This window comes from Chelon labrosus, assembly GCF_963514085.1.
Source record: "Chelon labrosus genome assembly, chromosome: 19".
NCBI lineage: Eukaryota > Metazoa > Chordata > Actinopteri > Mugiliformes > Mugilidae > Chelon > Chelon labrosus.
In genome coordinates this window covers 15,811,964-15,828,833 of record NC_140352.1, presented here as the reverse complement: position 1 = coordinate 15,828,833, position 16,870 = coordinate 15,811,964, and the positions used below count along the sequence as shown (strand labels likewise).

Genomic DNA, 16,870 nt, shown 5'->3' with positions numbered 1-16,870 from the left:
TGTAAAGCGAATAAATCTAATTTATAGACTTTCAATCTAACTTTGCTAGCTAGTGCTTCTAAAGTTAAGCTAGTTCACATTACGTCTGGAGTCGTTTCCTTTGGGTTTTGACCTGCTTTCTTTAAATAATTGTAAATCTCCGTGGTCTAAAAATCAAGAGCACAAACATCAGGTTTTAAAAAGTGGCGGTAACTTGGTAACTTCAATTTTTATTATTGAACAACATAAATAGCTTCTCATGCTACGTGAGTTGTCCGTTTTTCTCTGTCAGGTTAAATTCAGTACACAGCAGGTGAGCGGCTGGTGTGTGTGGAGGGTCTGGGGCGGGTGTGGCGGATTTGGGGAGGAGAGGGATGGAGAGAGCTGTTTTCAGGAGCAATAGGAAAAACAACGCAAGCTCAACGTGTGAAACGTGCAGAAATATTTCCGATTTGTAATGAAACCATGGCGTAGTAAATTAGACCCCGACGAGCCGCCATAGTATTGACATTGTATGGGAAAGCCTGGCTGCAGTACACAGAGAAGGCGCCAGAGAAATACTGCATTTTTTAAAATCCGAATACACTATCCCATCTTACAACACACTCTTGAGTACTATTGAATGTAGTTGATGGTGCTGAGTTGTGGCCTGTTTTCATACAGGCTATACATATTTGCAACATACAGTATGTAGTGCATGAGCTGTCCATATCTCAACATATGTATTCTGGTCAAGAATATAGATTTTATGGTTGCAAAGGATTACTTTCGACTTTGTTTTTACTTGTGTCATCATCAGCAACTAGTCTGACTTTGATCACATAACAGTCGCCAGTTAGTTCTGTTTAATGCAATGTCATTTTTGTGTCACGTATGTGAATATTGACCTGTTTTTAGTATGTGAGACAACTCGCCCTCTTGTATTTAGCTCTTTCCTTTCACCACAGCTCTTGTTGTCTGACCTGGCAGCCTGTCCACTGTGCTTAGTTGTCCTTGCGAGTTAGGAGATGGCAATGAAAAAAGCTTTTTCATCGGTGGGTGAAAAGCAATCAAAACTTCAATTTCTCCACTGCTAATACTGGGGCAACAGATCAGACGGTTCTGCTGCTAGCTCCTTTCCACTTTTTTGTCAAATGATCTTTCCTACAGATCTTCATTTGGGATCTTTGACCAACCATCATTTTAGAGTGAAGTGATATTTTCTTTCCATAGTCATCATCATTCTTGTGGCGCTTGAATCTTCACTAAAAGCAAAAGGTTTTACCTCTTGCTCATACAGCTTCTTGGCCAAACATTTACGGAACAGAAAGTGAACCATCAGCCAGCATGTTTCCCATATCCTCTGCAGAAAGATATATACAAGTTGTATAAGTGGAGAAAATGTGACGTTTCTGTCCCAAAACTGATGGACATACATAGTATTCTACACATGCATTCCATTAATCCATCTAGTTTTCAATGGTTGACTTAAAACAAACTAATTTGTTGTTGTTTTTTGTTTTTCCTCATTTCATATATTGATTTTTACAGTGCAATCGGTGGTATGTTCACATTTTCAGATTCAGAATAATAGATGACAACTCCTAACTACATGTAGATGTAGATCATTGCAGCCTTGTTAATAGCAGGAGGCAACCATTGGTTTTTCAATCTGAAACTACAACTGCTGGCTGAATTTGTCAGCTTTAGCAAGGTAGCTACAGAGCTGCTTAAAAGTATTTGTACCCCTCAGAAATTTCTGCAGAAATATGCCTCAAAACATGAGCGGATTTTCATACAAATTTTAACAGAATCCAATCAAACAGATTTTAATAGTGATGCAACTAACCCTGATTTTTTTCAATTGATTAAGCGATGGATTATTTTTTAATTTAATGTGTCGACTATTTTCTGAGTAGTCAATTAATTTTTTGGTTCGCTACTAAAATAAAACGGCGCTTTTCCTAATAAATGTTATTCATACATCATGATGACATATTTGAACACAATTTCTATGACTGAACACTTTGATCAAATGATTCTATCCTGAACTCTTGTCCAAATGGTGTCAAAACAAGCTTATGAGCACACCACTTTTTCTGCTGAGAGTATTTCCCAGTCAACAGGACTGCTGATAACTCAAAGTTCTTAACATCATGATCTTTGTAGGAATAATTTAAGGTTCTCAGTGATATGCTATATGAATGGGATATCTGATTTTTACTTTAGCAATAAAAACAACGGTTTCTGCTTATGTATCAGGATAACTCTCAAAGGTTTCACCCCACAGAGACATCAAAGCATGTCACTGAATACCAGTTTTTTTGAGGGCACATCAAAAAAAGGCACAGTGTATGAGGATATGAATACAGAAATCCTACCACCTCGTGCTTCGTTGTCCTGAGAGCCTAGTATGGGATGACTGTGGAGCAATTGTGTAAAATCTCTGGGATCATCATCAAGGCTCACGCGTAACAGCAGCATCACAGCAAGTGTTTTGGTGGACGGCCATGTGTTGGAATTCAAATATCAGATTCAAGGCATGTTAAAATGCAGAGGAAAACAGCTTTTTCAGGTTTCAGACTTATTGTAAATCTTCTTCCATAATGCATGTTTACCAGTATCTCTGTAAAACACATTAGACGGGGTGGCTCATTTTCCCACTGCGTCCTGACCGAGGATGTGTGCTCATGCATCTTGTTTGTTAGCATTATCACATCTGCTGTAATGACAGATGACAGAGTTAGATCTGGTCTCCTTCTATATGTAGAGAAAAAGTAAATGATGTCGGAGCTGCTGTAATCGGTGACCATTAACTTGGTGTCTCTTTGAAAAGCCAAACCAACGACTAATTATCTCTCCTTGGAACACGACATCACAGACGTATTGAAAAGCTTTAGCGTGTGTGCATTATGGGCAACCACGGTGTTGGTAAATGATGCAACTCCCTGAAACAAAGAGCTTCACTGCAGCAAAAAGGTGTGTGTGTGTGTGTGTGTGTGTGTGTGTGTGTGTGTGTGTGTGTGTGTTTAGCCATGGGACTGTAGATAGTACAGTGTGTTGACAACATCACAGTGGTAAAAGAGAGGCCAAGCCCTTATTACACCCAACTGTGGTCACAGAAAGCCAACCATAATACATCAGCCTCCGCATACACGCCTGCATTCGCTTTCTAAAAATTCCTTTTAGAAAAGAGCGCTCCCCGTTAGCAGTGACTGAAAGCGTCATTCACTCTTGCTTGTGCTGCCTCTGTATTGTTTTAAAAAGCTGTATTCACCAACTTGTCCTTTTCACTTTTCCTTATCACCATAATTGCTGGCTATGTCGGTACATTGGCTGTCACGTTTACAATTTATTGATTTCTTTTTGTCTTTCAGAATAAAGTCATGAGCATCGATGCTGTGAAGGTCAAGCTGCAGGTAAGAACCAAAATGGGCAGTTTCTCAGTAAATCTAAACGCACATCAGTCTTCCTCTTTCATTCATTGCTGCCAAAGTGTATGTGTGGGTTCTTTCTGATAACAAATCACCAGCAACCGTTTCCCATGGTGTAAATACCTCCCATACATCTTCATTGCCTGCTGTACGAGGGCGAAGAAGCGCAAACGATGACTTAATGAGGCCTCAGTTAATCTCTATCAGTCAATTAGCCGGCTGCTCTGCCTGACTGAAGACACTAGAGGGAATAGCAGACTTTCCATCAGATTATCAAGCCTGGAAGTTACCAGGCAGAGAACACGGACAGGAAGAGATGCACATGAATCCTGTGTGATGAGTTTTTCCACCTCAATTACACAATGGTCATGTTCTCTCTCCCATCATTCTCTTCTTCAATCAATCCTCCCTCATGCATTGGTCCAGTTATCGAATTTATATTATATCCCAAAGGATATCTAAGGCATGCACATGTTTCCTATGAGGTTGAGTGAAAACATTAAAGGTGCAGGTTGTGCTTAAAGGTGCCAAAAAATACTCAGGACCTTACTAGGTTAGTGATGATTTATTACTTTAAATGAGTCGCAGTAATCACTGTCTTTCCATCCAGTGATATAAAAATATTAGATAAGGTCTGCTCTATGAGATGTTGGAATTGTCTAGGTATGTGCCTTGAATGAATGCTTGTCATTGTGTCACAACTACAGCTGGAAAATGTGATCAAATCCCAACAGCGGACTCACATTCTGATAAGAATTGTTTGTGGAGAAAGTTAAATGTTGCGATATACTGTAGCAGTAGGGTGTAACGTGGGGGCACTGTAAGATGTGAATGCCCTTTATGAAATTCACATTCCCCATTGTCAGGCTGTTATTATCTTTTTCTGCCTCTGTGATATTCTGCAATATAAAGCACGGAAAATTAGTTCTGGCGCAGGTAAAATTGACTCTGGTTCTCAAGCAAAATGCAGTTTATCAGTGGCTTATTACCCTTTTGTTCCATGTCATTGAAACCTGAACATGGCAGTTGTGAAAAAACACAGAAAATGAAGATGGTTGACCATTCATGGTTTATTTCAGAGATACACTGCCTGGCTTTTTCTGTAACATTGTTTCGATAAGCTTCTGCAAAGTCACAAGATTTATTTCCATCCAGCGTTGACTGACCAAGATCTTGTATTGATGATGGGAGAGTCTGACCACTGCGTAAAGCCTTCTCCAGCGATTCTCAATGGGGTTAAGGTCTGGACTCTGTGGTGGCCAATCAAAGTGTGAAAATGATGTCTCATGCTCCCTGAATCACTCTTTCACAATTTGAGCCCCATGAATCCTGGCATTGTCATCTTGGAATATTTCCGTGCCATCAGGGAAGAAAATATCCATTGATGGAATAACCTGGTCATTCAGTATATTCAGGTAGTCAGCTGACCTCATTCTTTGGGGACATGATGTTGCTGAACCTAGACCTGAGCAACTGCAGCAACCCCAGATCATAGCACTGCCCCCACAGGCTTGTACAGTAGACACTAGGCATGATGGGTGTATCACTTCATCTGCCTCTCTTCTTACCCTGATGTACTGGTTCCCCACTATCCTTCCAGTTGTTAATAATGTGTTGGACAGTTCTTAACCTAATTTTAGTAGTTTCTTCAATCTCCTTAGATGTTTTCTCTGCTTGATGCATGCCAATGATTTGACCCTTCTCAAACAGACTAAGACGCGGGATGTCAGAATCAGAATACTTTATTAATCCTTCAAGGATCCTTCAAGTGTCTTTCAACACGGTTGTTTAAGAAATGAGAAGCTACTCATTACATCAGTTGGGCTTAAATAACTCGATGCCAGCTGAAAGATAACCCCCAATACAGTAATTATCCAATAGGAGGCTCGTACCTATTTGCTTTGTTAAATCCAGGTGGCAACGTTTATTTTGGCCAGGCAGTGTATCAGTTGATTGTTTTTTTTTTAAAGCTTTTCTGTTTTAAAGCTTTTTTTTTTTTTTTCTTTCACAGAATTTAACATAAATAGGCTGGCTGGGTGTATAAACCAATGCTATTAGTTACTATTTAGTAGTGTTACAGCTGTGAATGAATACATGAGTGAAGAAGGGAACATTAGCTTAACCTTTGATAGCATCCAGGACCAAAGTGAGGAAATATATCAGAATACCAGGCCTGCATGAGTTTTCTTTCAACCCTCAGAAAACTGGTTATCTTGTCAAACTAAAAAGTTCACCTTGTATTGCAGCAGTTAAACACTTTTTGATCCATTTGTTACCCTTTCGGTTTTGTGTTTTGAAAAAAGACGCCATCTCTACGCTAAACACAGAACCTGTTTTACTACAGTCGCTATACAGGCTACTTTGGCTATTATTAGTTGCTACGCCTGTGCCTGGGAGGGATTTTGCAGATGAATCTATTTTGGTTAGAAATTCTCAACATTATGGTAACACAATGTTAATATCATCTTTTCTTTTCTGCTTCCTCCTCAGATCTGGGACACTGCTGGTCAGGAGCGTTTCCGGAGTGTCACGCACGCTTACTACCGAGATGCTCATGGTACGATGAATCTGTTTCCGTGTGTGTGAGCTGTGTGATTGTGACTGACATGCTTCTTTCTACCTCCTATTCTCTCCTGGCACATTCAAGCTGTTCTGACTGACGTTTCATTGGCTTTGTTTTCAAATGTGTGATTGACATCGACAAGCTCTCTGCTGCTCCCTCATTCCTGCTGGGAGAGGAGAAAACACTCTAGTTGCTGCTGATTTCATAGACTGGTGTGTGTGTGTGTGTGTGCGTGTGAAGGCATTTGCTGGAGGCTCTGCGCTCTGTTCAGGTTCCCTTAAGCGAGTGGCTAACCACTGGGTGGGAAAATGAGCCTGCCTTTCACACAGTGGGGGGCGAGACAGCTATGAGCCGTCCCCATGTGTGTTGGTGAGTGTGTGTGTGTAGCAGTTATATCTTGGAACAACCACACCGAGTACAGATAGCGGTGTGCCTCAGGCCAGCCTGAATGAGCAGGTGTAGTGGAACACACACAAACACGCTCACATTCTGCTGTGCAGGCGTTATCTCAAACACGAATCTGTTCGGCAGCATACAAAATAGCATCCTAATGGGAAGTAGTTCTGCCTCTTGTTTATGACCGCTTGTGTTTGATTGCTCTATATAGAATTGCACGTGTTCATGTTATTTCTAACTACGTGGTGTGGGATCTTTCTTCAGTATGTGGACGTGTGTGTGTGTGTGTATGTGTGTTGCTGGCCAGTTGCCCAGTCCTCTGATCTGTCAGTGCAACAGTTTATTCTCGCTGATCTTTAACAAGGCATCCGGGGAGCCTCGAACCAGCTCCTCTGAGTTGTCCGTCTGCTACTGACTTTTAAATAAAGCTCATTCGGGCTGACAGGTAGGTCCAGGGGAGAGGCTGCAGCCTGAATGCAGCTGTCACGAAAGCTGTCGATCCTCGTGAGCTAATGGACTTTTTTTTTTGTAACCAAGACTCTGAAATGTAAGGATTTTGCCAGTCAGAGTGCTTTTCATCCTATCTAAGCATCAGCAGTGAACATAGTGCCTCGACATCAGATCTATAGCCCAAAGAATGACAAGTTGATGATTTAAAACCTACAATTTCAATTGAAGAAGTCGAACAGTTATCTCCTTGTCAAACAAGGAGGAAGTTTTCTTCACAAATCCATCAGATGAGTGCGCCATATGTCACTGTAATTACACCAGAAGCTCAAAAAATATCTAAAATGCTGCTGTATTCTACCTTACAATTTACTTCAGATTATAGGTTTCTTTCTTCTTCTTCACTACAGCCAATGTTTTCATTTAGTCAACAGCTTCCCTGCCATCTTCTGATGCACACACATAAGGATCTAGGTTGAAAAGTGTCCACAAGTCTGCATGAAAATGTCAAGTGAACAGCCAGTATTTTTCAAACAATAGGAACAATCCACTGACCGCTGGTTATGTGACTACACAAACCAGTAATCAAGCCAGAGTCATAATTCATCACATTTCCTTCTGTTGCTTTGTTGGAGACTGACACTTCCCTAGCCCCAGCATGAAGTTGTCATACCTGGCATAAATCCACCGCTGTGAAATATTGGCTGGAGACAAAATACAAAAAAGTCTGTTTTGCACTTTACGACATCTCAAGGAAATGCTTGGTCTTATCTTTTTGGTTTTCATCATTCCTATAGTCTCTTGATATAACTGAAAATAAGTTTGATGGAGTATTTAGACCATCATATACCGTTAGATGTTGCATAATGAATCATTTTGGCACCATGTTTTGTCATAAATTACAGAATCTGCCTCTTCTGCATCAGTTTTGATTTTTCCGTTCATCCATCCATTATACATCAGTATGACAAATTTAAAAGAGAATTCTAAATCAGCAGAGTTTGCTCCTTTTACCACTTGGCCATAGTGGCTCTCTTAGGCTGTTATTCAGCACTCTGGTGTCTTGAAATAAATTTCAACTTTAGCATATTCATAGTGCTGGTGTGTTGATGTTCAGCATGTATAGCATTTATAATTTCCACCATCTTCTTTGATTCTTCTTATGGGAACCTCAATGTTTTAACCAAAGCTCAAAGAAGTCTTTCCAACGGTTGTCGAGACAAAAACAGCAACTGTGCAATAACGCTAGAAGCTCGTTGATTGTCAGAGTCATTAATAAACATCACCTGGGAACCATGAAGTTAACCATCTGATAAGTGAAGTGTATGAGCTACTGATGGTGCTAGATGAATCGTAGGATGTTAATAATGCCGGTGGGATTTATCTTCTACTGCCATTATTGAGTTCACCAAATTTTATGGCAACCTGCTGCACAAATATTTCAGGAGTAGTAATTGCCTGACAGATTGACGTGCCAAAAACTAAATGCATATAGCTTAGCGTTTCATTTTTTATTTTTTTTATTTTTTTTTTTTAATATGGCAAATTCATTGCCCAAGGACAGGTCGTCAGTAATTCATGTGCTACTGTACCTCCTGGACAGTTATTGATGTTTGGTTTAACAAGTCTGGGCCTCAATCTCAGTTGCCATTAAGTCCGTAATGAGAAAACAAGAAGATCCAGACGATCAGTGCAAATGAGTTGGTGGTTGGAGTGAGCCCAGAGCAATCTGCCAGGCCCATCTGGTGTAGAGGGCGCCGCAAAGGTCCAGCTGGGGCCAGAAACCAGCCACAGACTTTTTTTTTTTTTTTCCCTTGTACTCCAGTGCATCTGACAGTTTGTCATTTCCACAGCATGGAGCACAATCTCAGGATGCTAAAAAAGAGGAAACACAGTGGGTGATACAAGTAACAACAGGAGGACAGCCAGGGAAGGAAGGGAGAAAAACATTAGGAAAGAGAGGAGGTAGGAACCTGATACAAGTAAGAGAAGGTGACGCATAGAGAAATGTTACATAAATTAATTTGTCAAATCAAGAAAGGCGTAGAAGAAATGACAGAGGAACAAATCACTCAGAACAATTCAAATATGCAAATAACTACTCTTCAACCCTTCAGACCGATGTTGAGAGCACTATGGAGACAAAAGGTAACTGGCATAAATCAGCTAATGAAGAGAGCAGTAATGAGTGTGGAGAAAAGACAGAGCTTTTGATAGAAACTCATCCTGGAATGAAGTGGCATTATGCTTTGATGGAAGGCAACACACTAGTGAGAGTACAGAGGAAATTCAGAGGAAGATGAATAGAGCTCAAGGCCTTTGAGTGAGTGGTTTCATTCCATCCCCTGCGTTTATCTTTTCCGGCAAATGATGTGAAGGCATGTCGATGGGTCGTAAGAGATCACTACTCCTTAAAATCAGCACGTTTAACTCTGAGTGATCTGTCACTTTTACACATAGATGTCACATTTGCAAATGACGGCTAAAAATTAAACTCATTCATTGTCCTTTCTTATGCCGTTATTGCCCAAAAATGATGAATTTAAAAATAAAAATTGAGAATAACTACATTAATAGATATTAAGGAACCAGGAATGGCTTCATTACCGCTGACACCTCCAAATGGTGCTTTATAATTGAAAGGGTTGTTCAGGCTGTATTTACATCAAGGTGCTTTCCCTGTAATGGTCTCCGTTGCTTTCTCTTTGTTAGCCTTGGTGTAAGGAAGAGTGTAATAGCTTTGAAGCCAGCGGAGTACACACCAGTTCAGTATCGGTGCTGCAGATATTAGGCTATTTAAGTTGTCTTTTTACAGTTCATTAATATAGTCATAGGTTTTATTTGTTACAAGGATATAGAATTTTAAATTTTTCCTCCTACAACTTGCTTCTGAACGTTCGTTTAACGCAGTCTAGTTGATTAATGTTGCTCATGTTGACAGTTGCACAGGACAGCGACATCCTCCCTCAGGAATAGTTGGTTTTAAGTATAATTGGTGATGATGCAACTTCTTCTGCTTTAGTGCAGCTTTTTTCTAGACCCATCCATCCACCTGACCTTTTTCTTTTGCTTAGGTTAAACACTGTTTTTGACCTAAGCTAGGTAAAAGGATAGCCAACTAAGTAAATGTAATAATAGGTGTGTGTGTTTAGCATGTTGTGAGGGTTGCATTTCTAAGAGAGGTGTGTTTATTTGTTAATTTCTGCACTGTTGTTCAGAATGATGTACATTTTGTGCAGCTGGTTGCCATTACTGTTCAGTTTAAACTTCATTGTGTGCAGTTTTAATTGCAACACAGACACACCATTGAGGCTAATGGGAAGGAGAGTGGCTTTGGACGTGTTTAGTCAGAAACAAAACACATGACAAATAAAATGTACACTTAATGATTGCTGTGAAAGGTTTTGGGGTCATTCGCATTAAGTTTTGAGAACTTTGGATCTGGCCAACAAATGTCAACCTGTAGGTGTTGCAAGAGAAATAATCAGTAGACAAAGTCATTAGTAAGTAATGACTTATTAATGACTAGTACGCCACTTTGCCTCAGAAGTCCCAAAAGTTAACATCTGGGTCAGATTCAAATACACAGAAAAACAGTCTCATAATTTCAGAGGAATTGGGACTTCCATTATAAGTAAACATTCATAAACCCAACTCAAAGACTCCATAGGAACGTTGCAGATGGAACTAAGAGCTAATTTGGCACACTTGGTCCCAACAAATATAGTTTGGAACAAAGGATAGACTCATTAAAATTTTCTGGTAACATCTGTTTCATGACAAGCTCAAAAAGTCTATATATGCCGCAATAACAGTTATGTAGTAGAATAATTAGTCTTCTGTTTGTTTTACTTGTACCTGTCTCACTGTCAAAATCCCACCATCGGTGCTGTGTTGAGCTGTAACAGAAAGGATGCAATGACAAAGTAGGTTGCAATTGTTTCATATTAAATCAATGTCATCAGCTCATTATGTTGCTGATCTGCTCGGCCTCGTTCCATCTCGCATGCGTCATTTCTCATTCAGCCTTCTCGGGCCACTACCTCTCGTCACTAATGAGCACCTGTAGCCCTCTATCAGCAGCTTGTGGGGGCGAAACGCACCCCAGCTAAGACAAGAGTACGGACAGTGGCAGGATGATCAAGAGACGTGAGGACAAAGTGTGGAGCAATGAGGGAAGCCAAATAAAAATGCTGGGAAGCAGGTGTGGAGAAAGAGAAAGTGGAGGAAGATGGATGGAGAGGAGGGGTAACGGCGATTGGAAACAAAACATTGAGGGTATCGCTGCACTATACGGAAAGCCGTGAGCTGTCGCATCCATCATCAAGCTCTTTGTGTGTCTTTTTCTTACACACACAGAAACACACTCGGAGACACAAACCTTATGGCTTCTTACATATTAAAATGAATGTGTAAGGTCACAGTCAAAGGAATTTTTGAGGCTTTGTTGTGTAAAGTGAGTTCAGAGAAAGCTCAAAAGTGTGTGCGTGCCAATGTATGTACTCACTTGTACTACACATTACAGCCAGCATTAAATTCTCTACCTGTTCACATCTCTTTAACGTCATTCCGGAAAAGACTTGCTCCAAATATTAATGGATACAGCTCCTGCTATGCCTAGCGAATTCAGTAACCACTTGTCGTTGTGATTGATCTACCGCTTTCTAAAATGGATGCTGCAGAATGGAGCCCCATGGGCTGTGCTTAGCTTGCCGAAGAGGTAGAGATGACAACTGCTGCTCTAACTGTCAGAGGAATAATGCAGGGAGATGGAGAGAGGGGATGCTGGTGGCAATTTGACACGCTCGCTCTCATTTCGTCGTACAGCAACATCAATGGTGGGCCGGCAACCCGCCTGAAGGGATAAAGTGAAACTCATCAGTCAGGAGTGTAGCACAGATACACACACACACACACACACACACACACACACTGGCTTTTCATTAGCACATGTCCTCACTGTGGAGTCGCCTACTAATTTCGAAGGTAGTAATACATTTTAAGTGACATTATAAGTGACTGCTGGCACTCAGGATCTATTTGCAGCTAATGGAAATATTCTGGCAGCATGCATACAAATTGGTCCGTAAAAGTCTTTTTGAAACCTAAAAAAAAAAAAGATATCTGTAAAAGGCACGGAAATTATCTTGCTTTATTGCACTGAGAAGATCTGTACTGCATACGATAAATGTAAATCATAGCGCAACCAGGCCATTAGCTTAGCTTATCATAACTGAATATTTTTCACTTAATAGCATGTTATATCCATGTGTTTAGTACATATACTCTTGAAATGTAACGGTGCTACAGACATGACCTTAGAACTGACTCTTGGCAAAAAGCATGATATGAAAATAATCCTATCCTATTAGTAATAATAATAATAATAGGTAGTCTACTCATGCAGAAAGACTGCATAAGAATGGAAATAGAAGAAGAAGTTGTCAAATTGTGTCAAACTTCCTGTTTTTTAAGTTAAGGCAACATTCTTAGTTCTCCTTTACCCAGGAGCCTCTATCAAATTGCCCCTTCTCTCACCCTGTGTTTCTTGACTCTATATCAAATAAAACCTCACTGGATCAAATAAAGCCCCCAGGAGACTTTTTATTGTACATTACTCTATGTGCTTTATGGTTTATTTCATCAGTATTGTGGGTTTCCGGCCATTTGCAACCACTGGTTAAAGGTTGTCATTGAGCACATGAGGAAATCACGATTTTAGGATCTTTTTTTTTCTCTATCTAATCTAATCTAATCTAATCGTCAGTAATGACAACCCACAGTGCCTGTGCATATAACCATTTTTATAAAATGCATACACAGGTGTTGTCTGCATCTGTTGTGTGTTTATGTGACTTATATTCAAAGGAAGAAGAGCAGGCAATCAGGCAGACAGTGAGTGATTATTGACCTAGACTATTATCTGAGCGATGAAGGATGGCAGTGCTCTTTATGGATCGCTTCACTCCATCAAACTCCATCTCTTCCTGCTCAGGGTTTCCTGCAGGAACTTTGTCAAGGGGGTGGTGGCTCACAAAGTCAAATAAATAGTGTGTCATATTGCTGTGTTGATGGTTTGCTCTGGGGTCAAGTGTGGAGGTGAAGGACTGTTGATGTGTTGTCAGATATTCCAAAATGATGGATTGGACATTACTGACTGAGGAGAGCGTAGGTACATAAATTTATTGTTCAACAAATTTTGAGGCTGTCCAATAGTTAATTCTACTTAGACCGAAGAACAAAAATGTCTTGGGAAGACAACGACACATGTGCCTTGTGTGGTTAAAGAGAGAAATTGTCTATCTCTGCTTGTCTACAATTTCTGCAACTTCCAGAACTTGATAATATAAGTATGTTTAACATTCATCTATATAAGTGGGAACATTTCTGTGCTCTTCTGGAATTGTGGATGTATATTAGGGATGTACTGCTCAAGGTTAGTTGCCCCCCATTGGTGTACTTGCTGAAGAGTATGCCAAAACTTTGTTACCTTCAGCCCCTTCACCCAAAATCACTTTCCAAATCGCCAACCAGTAACGACTGGATTAATACCAAAATGCTCCACTAGCGTCATTTGAGTGGGTGAATGAGAAACACTGCAAAAGGCTTTGGGTAACACTGAGGTAGAAAAGCACTAAGTGCAATCCATTTACCATATGAGCTTCGTCTGAAATGCCACTCAAGTGTGGTTAAGTTTTGACCACTACGGTTATTAGGTTATGGTTAGGGAAGGATCAAAATTCCTACCAGGCTCAATGTTATGTTCTTGGGTTAAAAGAAATTGCTGTGATAGAATGTCCGCAAAGGTTCTCAGTCATCGAGGTCATGATATTTCCAACAAAACAAGTTGAAACAAGGGAAACTGGACTTAATAGTTTTCTTGGAGACATTTCACCACTCGCCCATGAAGCTTCTTTAGATACGAAGAAGCTTCAGAACTGAAGAAGCTACTTGGATGAGTGGCAAAACTTCTCCAAAAACCCTTTAAGTCGAGCTGCCCTTGTTTTACTGTTGTGGTGGAAGCCAGAATTGTTGGGCAAACTCAGTTTCACAGATAGTTCAACAACTATCCACCTCGACTTCACCATTGGTTTTTACCACAAGAGGTCCCTTGTCAGAAAAAATATAATGTTGGTGTCATACGGTAAACTCTGCCCTAAATGTTTCCTCGTTGTTGCACTTCTGGTTTTGGTCAACAGGCGGTGCTGTTTAACACTTGTGCACAAATCTGTGAACGTGAAAAATATCTGTGGATGTGTACGAGAATATGTATGAAAATATGAAAATGTATGCATAATCAGTTGTCTTTTATTAAGGAAAATGTCTCAGGGATGTAACAGTGGAGTAGAAATCTAGCCAGTTGAGGGACAGACCTCGAAGCGAAATACTTACTCATAATAACATCCATTTCTATTCCATTTCTGACCATGCTTGTATTTTCTGATTCTTTTCCACATGGACAAATCTTACTCGCACTTTTCCAGATTTGCATACACATTTGTAAATCTTAGTACTCATGCAAATCCTAATCCGTGATTGCAGATTCCTGTACACATTCACAAATCTGACACAGTTTAATAACTTTCCTTTATTACTTTGCAAGTAACATTGCCAGAATAACTCCCCCATAACTTAAAACAACTTTATGTCTATCTCTTCCTTTGCCCTTTAGCTTGGTTGCCTCCGCTTTTCAGAGTGGCTATTTCTGTCTTGTACCAACTATTTTGCAACCTGTGATAACAAAACTCTACGTCTCTGCTGCTGTGAGAAAGTTCTCCAGCTTCATCCGTCTTGCTTTTGGCAAAATGTAATTGGATTACGGGAGGGTGAAGGGAAGCAACTCCTCTTGGTTTACTCTGGTCTTCTTCTAGTGGCAGATAAAAACAAAAGCAACGTGAGACCAAATTAACCGGTGGGGCAGATTGTCTTTCTCCCACCGTATCTTTTCTTTACACTGCCTTCTTTTCTCTCCCTCCCTCTGTTTTCTCAGTTGGACAGGGGCCAAGTACGCTCACGGCGATTACGATTCAATAAACATCCTTCACGGACTTGTCTGGCTGGAATAAACAAAAGATTTAATACAAAATAGATAGGCAAAAATGCTGCAATCGCTGAGGGGCATAGGAGCTGGGAACGGAGGAGGAAAGTTAAGTGGAGGGATTGAAAAAAGTGGAAGAATGAGGATGGAGTGAAATGTAAGTAATGGCTGGAGATGACTGGAGGGATTACATGCAGTAGGAGGAGAGGGGCCGTGGAGGTAATTAGCTTTGGCTAATTCTTCCAAGCGAAGGTTTATCCTGCTGCGAAAATGAGTTGCAATTGGCCTCGTAGGTGTAATGATTTTTTTCTGTCTGACAGAGCTTTATAATGCGCACCCTCCAGTTCGAGCAGAAAAATACCTGAGGTCATATTGTCCTCTGTGGCAGCGCAGTGCAGCCGGAGGTAATTAGAATTCACATGTGTGGTTATGTTGTCAGGTATAATTCTTGCGCCGCGGTAAACGGTAGACCTCAGCACTTTGCTCAGCTAACAGCGAGCCGTTTTAGAACTTTTTCTCTCTGTGCAAAATCCAAAGGTTTCAAAGTGTGGGAGCACATTGTAAAACAGATCTCTCCAAGGTGAATTACAAAGCAAAAAGTGGCTGAGTGCTGCCCTACATCTTTCTAGGTTTCCCACCATTTACATAAATTGAATTTTGATCAGGCACAGGGATTTGATGAACTAGGCTAGAAGTTTGTGAAGGGAAAAAATACCCAGAGCAGCACATGCCAATCCTCCACCATGACTGTAATCTTCACTGAACTTACAATTAAAATGGCATATGAAATACATTATTATGCTTTTACCAGTGTATAAAAGCCTGTAACTATGAATCATTGTGTTTTGTTGTATTAGAATGAGCCCTTCATTCGGTATCTTACATAAGGAGATGGTTGTCTGACCTTAACCCACGTTTTGACAACACTGACTTTGAAAGGGCTCTTATGTGCTTTTACCTTTGTTGGCCAGAGAAGATCCTCCTGCTCATTTGCATAGGTAGAATGAGGAAGGAGTATTCAGTAGGGCTGCTCGATTTTGGAAAAAATGAGAATCACGATTTTTTTGGTCAAGATTGAAATCACGATTCTTCGAACGATTCTTTTTGAGTTTGAAAATAAAATGCATTTATTCGGCATTTTGGCAAAAAAACTCACTGTAACCCCCGTTCAATTTGGGAGAGACCCAGAGGTGAACTGTCCCCCGCGCCGCCCTCCCCTTTCCGTTTCTCACGCACACCTTCTGTGCACGGCACCTTCTCAGAAAGCAGGGGCGCCTGCAGCTGCAGGGGGCGACAATTTGCCAGTTCCCCACACAGATATGACAGATAATAGAAAACCATGTAGCGGCGCAGATGTATTTGTTTATTTATTTTTTTTCCAAGTGCTCGTGCCGTCCCCCCTTGTGTCATGAAAAAATGCCGCCCCGGGCGACTGCCCGGTTCGTCCATGCCTAAAACCGCTACTGGGTGCAGATATCTAGCCTGGTCGTTACCATCCTACATTTCCGCCCGAAAGTGCCAGACCGAAATCAAATTTCGGGCGGAAACGTAGGATGGTAACGACCAGGCTAGCAGATATCACACTGTAGCACATTTTGCACATTATGTGGGCCTGTGCTTCGTCGGATTCTTCGAATCCGAAGTGTTGCCATACAAGAGAACTTGTTTTACCCTTTTTATCGACCAAACGGGACCGTCCTCCTCCCTCTGCCATCTCGCTCACGCTGTTTTCTGAATAAGATGAGTGTTGCAGGTCACACACACACACACACACACACACACACACACACACACACACACACACACACACACACACACACACACACACACACACAGAGCTCGTGGGGCCGCGTTGAATGCTCTAGGGGAGTGACTGAATTGCGCATGCGCGTCTCTTTCAGAAAAACCTCACAGACACCGGAAAATGGCAAAAGAATCGTTCCAACTCGATTTTATTAATTTGGAGATCGTTTGAACCAAGAATCGAAATCGTGATCAAAATTCGATTAATTGCACAGCCCTAGTATTCAGTTG

At 40.9% G+C, this 16,870-nt stretch overlaps 1 protein-coding gene across 1 annotated transcript in view; it reads left to right on the top strand.

Annotated features, from left to right (window-relative positions):
- Window positions 1–16,870, top strand: part of rab26 (RAB26, member RAS oncogene family) — a gene marked incomplete at its 5' end in the record, with an annotated part of 84,104 nt that overhangs the window by 35,425 nt on the left and 31,809 nt on the right. Inside the window, 2 exons of the mRNA XM_084566896.1 lie at window positions 3,336–3,377; window positions 5,883–5,949. Coding sequence (XP_084423022.1) covers window positions 3,336–3,377; window positions 5,883–5,949 — 109 coding nt within the window. The remainder of the gene's footprint in view (window positions 1–3,335; window positions 3,378–5,882; window positions 5,950–16,870) is intronic.